This window comes from Aythya fuligula, chromosome 2, assembly GCF_009819795.1.
Source record: "Aythya fuligula isolate bAytFul2 chromosome 2, bAytFul2.pri, whole genome shotgun sequence".
Classification (NCBI taxonomy): domain Eukaryota; kingdom Metazoa; phylum Chordata; class Aves; order Anseriformes; family Anatidae; genus Aythya; species Aythya fuligula.
In genome coordinates, this window is record NC_045560.1 from 158,688,019 (window position 1) to 158,700,942 (window position 12,924).

At 53.7% G+C, this 12,924-nt stretch overlaps 3 protein-coding genes across 3 annotated transcripts; 1 reads left to right on the forward strand and 2 right to left on the reverse strand.

Annotated features, from left to right (window-relative positions):
- Positions 1-1,757: 1,757 nt before the first annotated feature.
- LOC116486601 (feather beta keratin-like) lies at positions 1,758-2,090 on the reverse strand. The gene has a single exon (XM_032182961.1). The coding sequence runs from the start codon at positions 2,076-2,078 to the stop codon at positions 1,758-1,760; it is 321 nt and encodes a 106-aa protein (XP_032038852.1). The 5' UTR covers positions 2,079-2,090.
- Positions 2,091-9,432: 7,342 nt separating this feature from the next.
- LOC116485375 (feather keratin 1-like) lies at positions 9,433-9,753 on the forward strand. The gene has a single exon (XM_032180675.1). The coding sequence runs from the start codon at positions 9,433-9,435 to the stop codon at positions 9,751-9,753; it is 321 nt and encodes a 106-aa protein (XP_032036566.1).
- A 2,450-nt stretch (positions 9,754-12,203) lies between these two features.
- Positions 12,204-12,524, reverse strand: LOC116485437 (feather beta keratin-like). The gene has a single exon (XM_032180756.1). The coding sequence runs from the start codon at positions 12,522-12,524 to the stop codon at positions 12,204-12,206; it is 321 nt and encodes a 106-aa protein (XP_032036647.1).
- Positions 12,525-12,924: the final 400 nt, after the last annotated feature.

Below are 12,924 nucleotides of genomic sequence, written 5' to 3' on the forward strand. Positions count from 1 at the left end.
CCCTAATTCCTTGTTGGTGTTTGTCTGCACCTGAGTCCTCAAGGAGTCAGCCCTGAGATGCACTTTCCCTCAGGGGTATGCTGTGAGGTGTCCCAGCTCAGGTAGAGATTGAGTTTTCAATGCCTAGAGAGCTCATGGGGTTCTTTGCTTAGGACTACTATTTATAGGACCACAAGATGATTGACTGTTATTTGCCATCCTGGCTACAGTTCAGATAAGGCAATTTTGGTACTTTACACCAACCTTGCAATTCTGGTACAGGCCTGGAGCTTCTTCGATATGAAGAGAAGGTAAGAGAGCTGGGCATTTTCAACCCGCAGAGAAGGGTGCTCAGGCTGAATCTCTTCCGTGTTCTAAATCCCAGATGGGCGGGTACAAAGACAAGGGAACCAGGCTAAATTCAGTTACTGCCTGCTACCAGGACAAAGGTGAGTGGACGCCACAGAGAAACAATTTCTTTGGAAGGGAAGGAACCCCTTTTTCCCTGTGAGAGTGGTCAAGCAGTGGACTTCAAGCAGAGGTTTTGCATTTCCATCGTTTTTAATATGAGAAACCCAGGAACTGCACATGGTCCAGTACAGCCTCCTGTAGATGCCTGTACTTGACAAGGGCGCTGGCAGTGCATGGTCTCCAGAGGTTACTTCCAAACGGAAGGGATTCTGTGGCTGCATCTGTTGTCAATGTGGGAGTATTATGGTGAGGCCAGCAACTAGGGCCCCCTCCTCGCAGCAATGAAGCCACAAACAGCACCGCACGAGTGACACGCCATGACCTCACTTCATGACACCCCACCTCTCCCATGCTTTGGCCGCGTCTGCCGACTGCCCTCAAATGTACGCTCCATGCAGATCCACTTAAAGAGCCACTCTCACTCAGTGAGAAACAGCCATGATTATGGAGCTGATGACCCAGTGGGTCAGGGACGTCGCAAAGCAGCATACACAATCCACGAGGAGTCTCACACAATACGTGTGGTGTACATGTGCAGGACAACTCTGTTAAATACGAATGGCCTCAGTAGAGACTCCAGAGGGACACCACTCTTCCCTGGTGTCCACCTGGGCACCGAGCTGTTGAGCGCAAATCTTGAGATGTGACCATGCACGCAATTCCTTATCTGCTGAGTGGCCCATCATGTCTTTCCATGGTAGTGAGAAGGAGCTATGTAAGAGCGTTGTCCAAATGCTTCTTGAACACCAAGAGGCTTGAGCCCTGATGGCCACTTGAGCCTTGCTTTTTGTTCTTTTTGTCGGGTGAAGTTGGAAGAGCGCTGGGAGAAGAAAGCAAGAGGAGGCATCTGAGGATATGGGATGCAGATTGATTTTATTGAGGAAAACATGAAACAGAGGGAGCGTCAAGGTGCATATTCTGAGGAGCCTGAAGGGCGACCACCAGCCTATGTCCCTTGCGTAGAGCAGATTTTCCCAGAGCCCCAAGGTCTCCCTACCCCGTGGTAGAAGCAGCCCCAGGTTTCCGGAGGGATTGTGCTAGTGAGCAAGGCATTGCAGCAGAGAGTAGCAGCTGTAGGTGGTGGTGCTACGGAAAGGAGAAAGAGGAAGAAAGAAGGAGGTATGTTCGCCATGTTTCCTGACAGCAAGGGCTGGCCCCTTCCTTGCTTGCTGGCTTTCTTGTGCCATGAAATGATGAGCCGCAACTGGTGAGCCCGTGTGCCATGAGCAGCACAGAGGAGCGTCCTCAGCCTGAGAGCTGGCGGGCACAGTGTTGGAGGCTGCTGTCAGGGGTGTTGGCGTGGGTCCTTAGCAGGGGTAGCAGGCTCTTCCGCCGTTGATGCAGCCCAGGCCTCCGAAGCCAAAGCCTCCAAGGCCAAAGCCTCCGAAGCCGCCGGAGGAGACGGGCACTCCCTGGGCGCTGAGGTTGCTGCCCACGGCAGCTGATGCGGAGGATCCAACAGCGGTGTTCTGGGGGAAGGAGCTGAGAATGGGTCCTGGCAGGGTGACCAGCACGGTAGGAGGCTGGATGACGACGCGGGAGTCCTCGCACTGCCTGACACAGGGCTCGTTGCAGCTGTTAGCCAGCGGGGTGGGTCCGCAGGGGCGGCAGATATCGTAGCAGGACATGTCTGTGTTGTGGAGGGTTCCTGGAAGAGAGGCTGTTGTGAAGGCGGAGGGTGTTGGGGGTGTGAGGAGCAGTGATCAGGAAGGCCAAGAGAGTGGGGAGGCCTTGGGTTGTGGGGAGCATAGCTTTGGGGAGGCAGAAAGACTGCTGAAGCTGGGGAGAGAGGCCGCGTGCGATATAAGACTGGTCTGGTGTGCAAAGGATGGGAGTGGGGTTCAGGCTCACCTTGCTGGTCGCAGGGGAGAAGGCGTCGGGAGGAGTGTGTGAGGGTGCTACGCGCAGGGTCGGCTTTTATGCTGGTCCCCGAGTGCCTTTGGGGCAAGAAACCCTTTGTGCATGACAACACCTTGCGTGAGCTGCTCTTACATGATAATGCCTGGCAAGTAATGAGGTGGGGTGTGTTGTTTTTCCCACAATGCTCTGGTGTCCTTTTCTCTTGTTGAGGATGTGTCTTTGTGGCCGTGGCGGCAGCTTTTTAGTGAGAGTGGCTCTTTGGGTGGATTTGAATGGAGCGTGTGTTTGAGGACAGTCAGCAGACGCGGCCAAAGCATGGGAGAGGTGGGGTGTCATGAAGTGAGGTCATGGCGTGTCACTCGTGCGGTGCTGTTTGCGGCTGCATTGTTGTGGTTGGAAACTGTCTTGGGCAGAGTGATCGTGAAATGCTAGAATTCTCCATTCTTGGAGAAGCAAGGAAGGGGACCAGTAAAACCACTGGATTGGACTTACGGAGGACCGACTTTGAACTTTTCAGGACACTTGGGAGGCGGTTCTGAAGGGCAGAGGAGTCAAAAAGGCTGGGCGCTCGTCAGGAAGGGAATCTTAATGGCGCAGGAGCGGTCTGTCCCCACGTGCCCAAAGACAAGCCTGTTGGGATGAAGGCCGGCATGGCTCTTCAGAGAATTGTGGCTTGAGCTTAGGAGGAAAAAAAGGGATTACAATCTTTGGAAAAGAGGGCGGGCCACTCAGGAGGACTATAAGGATGTTGCGAGGCAGTGCAGGGACAAAATTAGAAAGGGTAAAGCTCATTTGGAGATCAATCTGGCTACTGCCATCAAAGACAACAAAAAATGTTTCTACAAATACATGAATGCAAAACGGAGGACTAAGGAGAACCTCCAGCCTTTGCTGGATGCAGGGGGAACTTAGTTATAAAAGATGAGGAAAAGGCGGAGGTGCTTCATTCCTTCTTTGCCTCAGTCTTTAGCGGCAAAGCCAGTTGCTCTCTGGATACCCAGTACCCTGAGCTGGTGGAAGGGGATGGGGAGCAGAATGTGGCCTTCACTATCCGTGAGGAAATGGTTGGCAACCTTCTCCGGCACTTGGATGTATGCAAGTCGATGGGGCCAGATGGGATCCACCCGAGGATACTGAGAGAACTGGCGGAGGAGCTGGCCAAGCCGCTTACCATCATTTATCAACAGTCCTGGCTATCGGGGGAGCTACCAGTTGACTGGTGGCTAGCAAACGTGAGGCCAACTACAAGAAGGGCCGGGGGGTAGACCCAGGAAACTCTAGGCCTGTCAGTTTGACCTCAGTGCCAGGGAAGCTCATGGAGCAGATTATCTTGGGTGTCACCACGCGGCACTTACAGGGCAACCAGGTGATCAGGCCCAGTCAGCATGGGTTTATGAAAGGCAGGTCCTGCTTGACGAACCTGATCTCCTTCTATGACAAAGTGACGCGCTTGGTGGATGAGGGAAAGGCTGTGGACGTGGTCTACCTTGACTTCAGCAAGGCTTTTGACACCGTTTCCCACAACATTCTCCTCAAGAAACTGTCTGATCATGGCTTGGACTGGCGTAGGCTTCGTTGAGTTAAAAACTGGCTGGATAGCCGGGCCCAAAGAGTCGTGCTGAATGGAGTCAAATCCAGTTGGAGGCCGGTCACTAGTAGCATTCCCCAGGGCTCGGTACTGGGGCTGGTCCCCTTTAAGATCTTCGTTGATGATCTGCATGAGGGCAGTGAGTGCACCCTCAGTAAGTTCGCAGATGACACCAAGTTAGGTGCGTGTGTTGATCTGCTTGAGGGTAGGAAGGCTCTGCAGGAGGATCTGGATAGGCTGGACCGATGGGCTGAGGTCAACTGTATGAGGTTCAACAAGGCCAAGTGCCTGGTCCTGCACCTGGGGCACAACAACCCCAAGCAGAGCTACAAGCTGGGACATGAGTGGACAGCTGCCAGGCGGATAAGGACCTGGGAGTATTGGTTGATAGTCGGCTGAATATGAGCCAGCAGTGTGCTCAGGTGGCCAAGAAGGCCAACAGCGTCCTGGCTTGTATAAGAAGCAGTGTGGCCAGCAGGTCTAGGGAAGTGTTTGTCCCCCTGTACTTGCTTCTGGTGAGGCTGCACCTCGAGTACCGTGTTCAGTTTTGGGCCCCTCGCTACAAGAAGGACATGGAGGTGCTCGAGAGAGTCCAGAGAAGGGCAGCGAAGCTGGTGAGGCGTCTGGAGAACAAATCCAAGGAGGAGCGGCTGAGGGAGCTGAGTTTGTTAAGCCTGGAGAAAAGGAGACTCAGAGGCGACCTTATCACTCTTTATAAGTACATTAAAGCAGGCTGTAGCGAGGTGGGGGTTGGTCTATTCTCCCACGTGCCTGGTGACAGAACAAGGGGGAACGGGCTAAAGTTGTGCCAGAGGTGTTTTAGGTTGGATATTAGGAAGAACTTCTTTACTGAGAGGGTTGTGAGGCATTGGAATGGGCTGCCCAGGGAAGTGGTGGAGTCACCATCCCTGGAGGTTAAAAGACATTTAGATGTTGAACTTAGCGATATGGTTTAGTGGAAGACTTACAATAAGGTCAGAGGTTGGACTAGGTGGTCTTGAGATCTCTTCCAACCTCGACAATTCCGTGATTCTGTGAGTCTCGCCCCATATGTGTGATGTCCGTGTGAGGGACAATTCTGTTAAATAATACTGGCCTCAGTAGAGACCCCAGAGGGACACCACTCCTCCCTGGTGTCCACCTGGGCACCAAGCTGTTGAGCGCAACTCTTGAGATGTGACCATGCACACAACTCCTTATCTGCTGAGTGGCCCATCATGTCTTTCCATGGTAGTGAGAAGGAGCTATGTAAGAGCATTGTCCAAATGCTTCTTGAACACCAAGAGGCTTGAGCCCTGATGGCCACTTGAGCCCTGCTCTTTGTTCTTTTTGTTGGGTGAAGTTGGAAGAGCGTTGGGAGAAGAAAGCAAGAGGAGGCATCTGAGGATATGGGATGCAGACTGACTTTATTGAGGAAAACATGAAACAGAGGGAGCGTCAAGGTGCATATTCTGAGGAGCCTGGAAGGCGACCACCAGCCTTTGTCCCTTGCATAGAGCAGATTTTCCTAGAGCCCTAAGGTCTCCCTACCCCGTGGTAGGAGCAGCCCCAGGTTTCCGTAGGGATTGTGCTAGTGAGCAAGGCATTGCAGCAGAGAGTAGCAGCTGTAGGTGGTGGTGCTACGGAAAGGAGAAAGAGGAAGAAAGAAGGAGGTATGTTCGCCATGTTTCCTGACAGCAAGGGCTGGCCCCTTCCTTGCTTGCTGGCTTTGTTGTGTCATGGAATGATGAGCCGCAACTGGTGAGCCCGTGTGCCATGAGCAGCACAGAGGAGCGTCCTCAGACTGAGAGCTGGCGGGCACAGTGTTGGAGGCTGCTGTCAGGGGTGTTGGCATGGGTCCTTAGCAGGGGTAGCAGGCTCTTCTGCCAGAGATGCAGCCCAGGCCTCCAAAGCCAAAGCCTCCAAGGCCAAAGCCTTCGAAGCCGCCGGAGGAGACGGGCACTCCCTGGGTGCTGAGGTTGCTGCCCACGGCAGCTGATGCGGAGGATCCAACGGCGGTGTTCTGGGGGAAGGAGCTGAGGATGGGTCCTGGCAGGGTGACCAGCACGGCAGGAGGCTGGATGACGACACGGGAGTCCTCGCACTGCCTGACACAGGGCTCGTTGCAGCTGTTAGCCAGCGGGGTGGGTCCGCAGGGGCGGCAGATGTCGTAGCAGGACATGTCTGTGTTGTGGAGGGTGCCTGGAAGAGAGGGTATTGTGAAGGCGGAGAGTGTTATGGGTGTGTGGAGCACTGCTGGAAGAGGCCAAGGGAGCAGGGAGGCCTTCGGTAGTGGGGAGCATTGCTTTGGGGAGGCAGAAGGGCTGCTGAGGCTGGGGGGAGAGGCTGCGTGGTCAGGTGGGCGAATATGAGTGGGGATCAGGCTCACCTTGTTGGTCGCAGGGGAGAAGGCGTCGGGAGGAGTGTGTGAGGGTTCGAGGCACAGAGCCGGCTTTTATGCTGGTCCCCAAGTGCCTTTGGGCAAGAAACTCTTTGCGCATGACAACATTTGGCGTGAGCTGCTCTTACATGCCTAAGCCTGGCAAGTAATGAGGTGGGGTGTGTTGTCGTTCCCACAACGCTCTGTTGTCCTTTTCTCCTGTTGAGGATTGCTATCTTGCATGCATTTGAGGGCAGTCAGCAGACGCGGCCAAAGCATGGGAGAGGTGGGGTGTCATGAAATGAGGTCATGACGTGTCACTCGTGCGGTGCTGCTTGCGGCTGCATTGTTGCGAGGAGGAGGCCCTATTTGCTCGTGTCACCGTACTGCAGGCTGGTCTGGGCTTCCCAGATATTCTGGGCATGAGGCGCTGGCATTGATGTCACAGTTGCTCCCTCCTTGCCATCCTACCCACTCCCTACGCTTGTGTTCATTCCTTGTCTTTCACATTGGGTGTGCATCACCGGTCGGTGGTTTGGTGGCCTTTGTGCTTGGAAGGTCCTTTGTGGGAGAAGGGAGGTTGTGTGTTTTCTTCTTGTGGCAGCTTGGGGGTGGTCTGGCTCCCTTGTCTTCGTTCCTGCCCATCCGGGATTTAGAACAAGGAGGAGATTCAGACTGAGCACCCTTCTCTGCAGGCTGAAAACACCCAGCTCTCACACCTTCTCCTCATACTGAAGAGGCTCCAGGCCCTTCAGCATCTTGGTAGGAACGCTCTGGAATTGCTCCAGCATGTCTGCTTCGACCTTCCACTGGGGCGCCTCAAACTGGACAAAGGACTCCACAAGGGGCCTCACCAGTGCTGAGGAGAGATGACGGAGCGTCTTCCTCAATTTGCTGGCAACGCTCTTCGCCATGCCTTTCTGGAGCCTGGTGGCCTCTTTTGCCGCAAGGCTGCATTGCTGATTCATCGTCAGCTTGCTCTCCAACAGCAACACAAGGTCCAGCTCGGCAAGGCTGCCTGCCCCTTTGTCAGACAACCCCATGTCCTGCTGCTCGGCATTAGTCCTCCCTAGAGGCAGCAATTTGCTTTGCCCCTTCTGCAACTTCATGATGTTCCTCTCTGCCGAGTTCTCCAGCCTCTGCACATCATTCTGAATGGTGCCACGTTCATCACGTGCTTCAGTCGCTCCTCCCAGTCTCGGGTCATTTGCAGACTTCCTGTGGTGTCACTCCATCCCATTACCCACCTCACTAATGAGGATATGGAACAGTGCTGGCCTCACTGCTGAGCCCTGGCCCACACCGCTAGGTCCTTGCTTCCAAGACCGCTCTGTGCCACTCAGCACAAGCCTCTGCACCCAAGCAATCGGCCACCTTTCAGCCCACCTGTGTGCCTTTATCTAACCTATATTTTGTCTACTTCTCTATGAGCGTGTCATGGGAGCAAGTGCCAAAGAAAGCCCTTACTACATACAGGCTTTACTAAACTTGAGCATCAGGCACTGCTTTTTCCCCATCCACCAAGCTGGTCACTTAAACATAGAAGACGATGAGGAGGTTCTCGCGTGACTTTCCCTATGTAAATCCTTGCTGACTACTACCCATCACGTTCTTGTTCTTCGTCTGCTTGACAGCGCTTTCCGGGAGGATTTCCTTTAGAACCTTCCCAGCGACTGAAGTCAGGCCAACCAGCCTCTGGTTGCGCACACCTTCCTTCTTCACCTTCTTGAACACAGGAGCGGGGCAAGTCTTTTGCAGCCTTCAGGAGCCTCTCCCACTCACCAGGACCTTTCCAAGAGAATTAGTAGTGGCCTTGCAAGGACACCACACTGTGCCCTCAGCATTCGTGGCTTCAATGCAGCAGGCCTCACGGACCATGGCACACCCAGTTGCAGAGCCCCCATTCCTACCTTGCTTCATCGTCCTCAGAAACCAACACTACTCACTTCAGCTGCAAGCCAAATACACCTCAGCTGAATGGGGACAGGCCTTGCCACTGGGTAGCCATGCCAGGACCACCCAGCCAGGAGAGGCTCGCAGCTGCGGCCCTGCGCGCCATGCATGCCTCCAATTGCCCGCTGCAGGGTCCAAACCCTGCGTCTTACCATCAAAGCCTACGCAGGGAAAGAGCCTCACCCTTGGACGCTCAGCACTGAACAAGACCCCAAAACCTCAGCCTCAGTCTCCCTGACAAACCACTGCCCCTCAGCTCAGGGCTTGCAAGCTCTCAACCAGGCCTGAGAGGACAATGTCCTGCTGTAGCAAACACCTCTCCTCCACATGATCAAACTACCACCCCTAAGCTGACACAAGAAGAAAACACGCAGCCTCCCTTCTCCCATAAAAGGACCTTCCAAGCACAAAGGCCACCAAGCCACCGACCGATGAAGCACACCCAATGTGAAAGATGAGGAATAAACACAAGCGCTGGGAGAGGGCAGGATGGCAAGGAGGGAGCGAGTGTGAAACCAGTACCAGCGCCTCGTGCCCAGCACATCTGGGAAGCCCAGACCAGCCTGCAGTACGGTGACATGAGCAAATAGGGCCCCCTCCTCGCAACAATGCAGCTGCAAACAGCACCACACGATTGACACGCCATGACCTCACTTCATGACACCCCACCTCTCCCATACTTTGGCCGCGTCTGCTGACTGCCCTCAAATGCACGCTCCATGCAAATCCACCCAAAGAGCCACTCTCACTAAAAAGCTGCCGCCACGGCCACAAAGACACATCCTCAACAGGAGAAAAGGACACCAGAGCGTTGTGGGAATGGCAACACACCCCACCTCATTACTTGCCAGGCTTTGGAATGTAAGAGCAGCTCACGCTAATTGCAGTCATGCACAAAGGGTTTCTTGCCCCAAAGGCACTCGGGGACCAGCATAAAAGCCGACCCTGCGCGTAGCACCCTCACACACTCCTCCCGACGCCTTCTCCCCTGCAACCAACAAGGTGAGTCTGAACCCCACTCCCATCCTTCACCCATCTGACCAGCCTTCTCTCTAGCGGCCACTCCACCAGCCTCAGCAGCCCTTCTGCCTCCCCAAAGCCATGCTCCACAATACCCCAGGCCTCCCCAGTGCCTTGGCCTCACCCAGCTCTGCTCCTCACACCCCCAACACCTTCCGCCTTCCCAACACCCTCTCTTCCAGGCACCCTCCACAACACAGACATGTCCTGCTACGACATCTGCCGCCCCTGTGGACCCACCCCGCTGGCTAACAGCTGCAATGAGCCCTGTGTCAGGCAGTGCGAGGACTCCCGTGTCGTCATCCAGCCTCCTGCCGTGCTGGTCACCCTGCCAGGACCCATCCTCAGCTCCTTCCCCCAGAACACCGCCGTTGGATCCTCCGCATCAGCTGCCGTGGGCAGCAACCTCAGCACCCAGGGAGTGCCCATCTCCTCTGGGGGATTCGGAGGCTTTGGCTTTGGGGGCTATGGCTTGGGTGGCCTGGGCTGCTTCTCTGGCAGAAGAGCCTGCTACCCCTGCTAAGGACCCACGCCAACACCCCTGACAGCAGCCTCCAACACTGTGCCCGCCAGCTCTCAGACTGAGGATGCTCCTCTGTGCTGCTCATGGCACACGGGCTCACCAGTTGCAGCTCCCTCAGTTTCATGTTTTCCTCAATAAATCAATCTGCATCCTGAGATTCCTCCTCTTCCTGTCTTCTCCCAATGCTTTTCCAACTTCACCCGACAAAAAAAAAAAAAACAAAAACCAAAAGCAGGGCCATCATGCCCAAGCCTCTTTGTGTTCAAGAAGCATTTGGACAACGCTGTTACATAGTTCCTTCTCACTACCAGGGAAATACATGATGGGCCACTCAGCAGATAAGGAGTTGCCTGCATGGTCACATGCCAAGGGTTGCGCAGAACAGCTAGCTTGTCTTAAGAATTTAGTTGAGAGTTTAGTGTGACTGATGTCTCGCTAGAATGGAGAGACATATATTTGACATTTAGAATAGAATAATTGCCAGAGGTTACTCGGTGAAGCTAAACAGTTGTCCACTTCTTAAGTGATGGTTCAGTGTTGAGGAAACTTTAAGGCTCAGATGCGGAGGATACGCAATGAAGTACTTACATGGTATTGTCTTTGGCAACAAAGCCTGCAACCCTAGGTATTTGTAACACCAGGGAATCTTGGTGTGCTGAGTCTAAAAAACAGTATGGACAGTGGAGCAAAGCAAAGGCACTGTGGCCAGACTCTGTGACGTCTCTTCAGGGATCAGGAACCGGATAGTATTGTGGAACTGACAGACTACATGGGCAGCTCTGGCTCAAACTGATAACCAAAGCATGGCCTTTTGGTGAACAAGGACTTGTACTCCTGTTGCTTCTAATTTACTAGACTGAAAGTGTATTCTCTTATTTGTGAATCCGTGATCGTGATTGTGTAATTGTGCTTATAATGCTTATTGCATTAAGTGTGCATGCATGATGGTGATAATTCAAGATACATTGAATGTAACCAGACTTATAGTGGCAGGCAGCTTTACCGAGCAGAACCTTGAGTCAGCAATGCAGCCTTGTGGCAAATGAGGCCACCAGGCTCCAGGAGGGCATGGGGAAGAGCGTTGCCAGCAAATTGAGGAAGGTGCTCCGTCATCTCTCCTCAGCACCGGTGATGCCTCTTGTGGAGTCCTTTGTCCAGTTTGAGGTGCCCCAGTGAAAGCTGGAAGCAGACAGGCTGCAGCAATTCCAGTGCATTGCTACCAAGATGCTGAAGGGCCCAGAGCTTCTTCGATATGAGAAGAAGGTGAGAGAGCTGGGCGATTTCAACCCACAGAGAAGGATGCTCAGTCTGAATCTCCTCCTTGTTCTAAATCCTGGATGGGCGGGAACGAAGACAAGGGAGCCAGACTAAATTTAGTTACTGCCTCGTGCCAGGACAAAGGGCACGCCTCACAGCATACCCCTAAAGGAAGCACATCTAAGGGCTGACCCCTTGAGGAGTCAGATGCAGACAAACACCAACAAGGAATTAGGGTGAGTAATTCACTCCAAGGGGTATTTTGGAAGTGCGTGACTGAATTTAAATACCCCCAAGAACCCTGCAGTAAGTCTCAGCTGAACCTTGCCATTCTTGAGCCTTTAAGTCACTGTTTCTATTGTAGCAAATACCATTAAAATAATTCTGTTAAATTCTCAGATGATTAAAGATTGATGAAGAGCTGTTAAAAATCATACCATCTATACCTCAAAATATAAAATAAATCCTAAATTTCTGCTCTATTAAAGCAGTGTGAAATCTAATTCCATGACGTGCCCAACCCTTAGTGTGGTCATCCATATGTATTGATGATGGGCTGGAAAACCAGCTGGTGCCCACCTGTGTTGTTGGTGATGACATCCTTGAGAGGGGAGGTTCAGTGAGCCTTTACAACCCCACCCGATGGCCTCTTGAGCAACGAGTTGGTAGTAGGTGAACTGGAAAGAGCATTGGGTTGAAAAAAGGAAGGGGACGAATGTCAGGATGGGATGCAGATAGATTTTATTGAGGGGAAAAAAAAATGAAAGGAAGGAGCCACAATACAAGTGCCAGGGTTTGAGGTGCTATTAGAGTGACCACCAGCTGCTCTCCCTTGTCTACAGCACATTTCCCCAGAGCACGGAGAACATCCTGTCCTATTGAGGAGAGTAGCAGAGAGAGTGTCAATCCATGGTGGCATTTGGCTTATGAACCAGTCATAGCAGCAGAGAGTAGCGGCCGTAGGTGGTGGTGCTACGGAAAGGAGAAAGAGGGAGAAAGAAGGAGGTATGTTGGCCATGTTTCCTGAAAGCATGGAATGGCCCCTTCCTTCCTTGCTTGCTTTGTTGTGTCATGGAATGATGAGCCGCGGCTGGTGAGCCCGTGTGCCATGAGCAGCACAGAGGAGCATCCTCAGTCTGAGAGCTGTCTTCCGTGGTGTTGGAGGCTTCTGTCAGGGGTGTTGGAGTGGGTCCTTAGCAGGGGTAGCAGGCTCTTCTGCCAGAGAAGCAGCCCAGGCCTCCCAAGCCATAGCCTCCAAGGCCAAAGCCTCCAAAGCCACCGGAGGAGACGGGCACTCCCTGGGCGCTGAGGTTGCTGCCCACGGCAGCTGATGCGGAGGATCCAACGGCGGTGTTCTGGGGGAAGGAGCTGAGGATGGGTCCTGGCAGGGTGACCAGCACGGCAGGAGGCTGGATGACGACATGGGAGTCCTCGCACTGCCTGACACAGGGCTCGTTGCAGCTGTTAGCCAGCGGGGTGGGTCCGCAGGGGCGGCAGATGTCGTAGCAGGACATGTCTGTGTTGTGGAGGGTGCCTGGAAGAGAGGGTGTTGGTGAGGTGGGGGGTGTTGGGTACATGAGGAGTGGTTCTGGGGGAGGCCAAGGGATTGGGGTGGCCTGGGGTTATAGGAAGTATGGCTTAGTGGTGGCAGAAGGGCTGCTGAGGCTGGGGTCAGAGGGCATGTGGAGAGATAGGCCTAGTGGGGTGGGTGAAGGAGGGGAGAGGGGTTCAGGCTCACCTTGTTGATCACAGGGGATAAGGTGTTGGGAGGAGTGTGTGAGGGTGCTACACGCAGGGCCAGCTTTTATGCTCGTCCTTGAGTGCCCATGGGGCAAGAGAGCCTTTGCGCATGACAGCATTTGGCATGACCTGCTCTTGCATTCCAAAGCCTGGCAAGTAATGAGGTGGGGCATG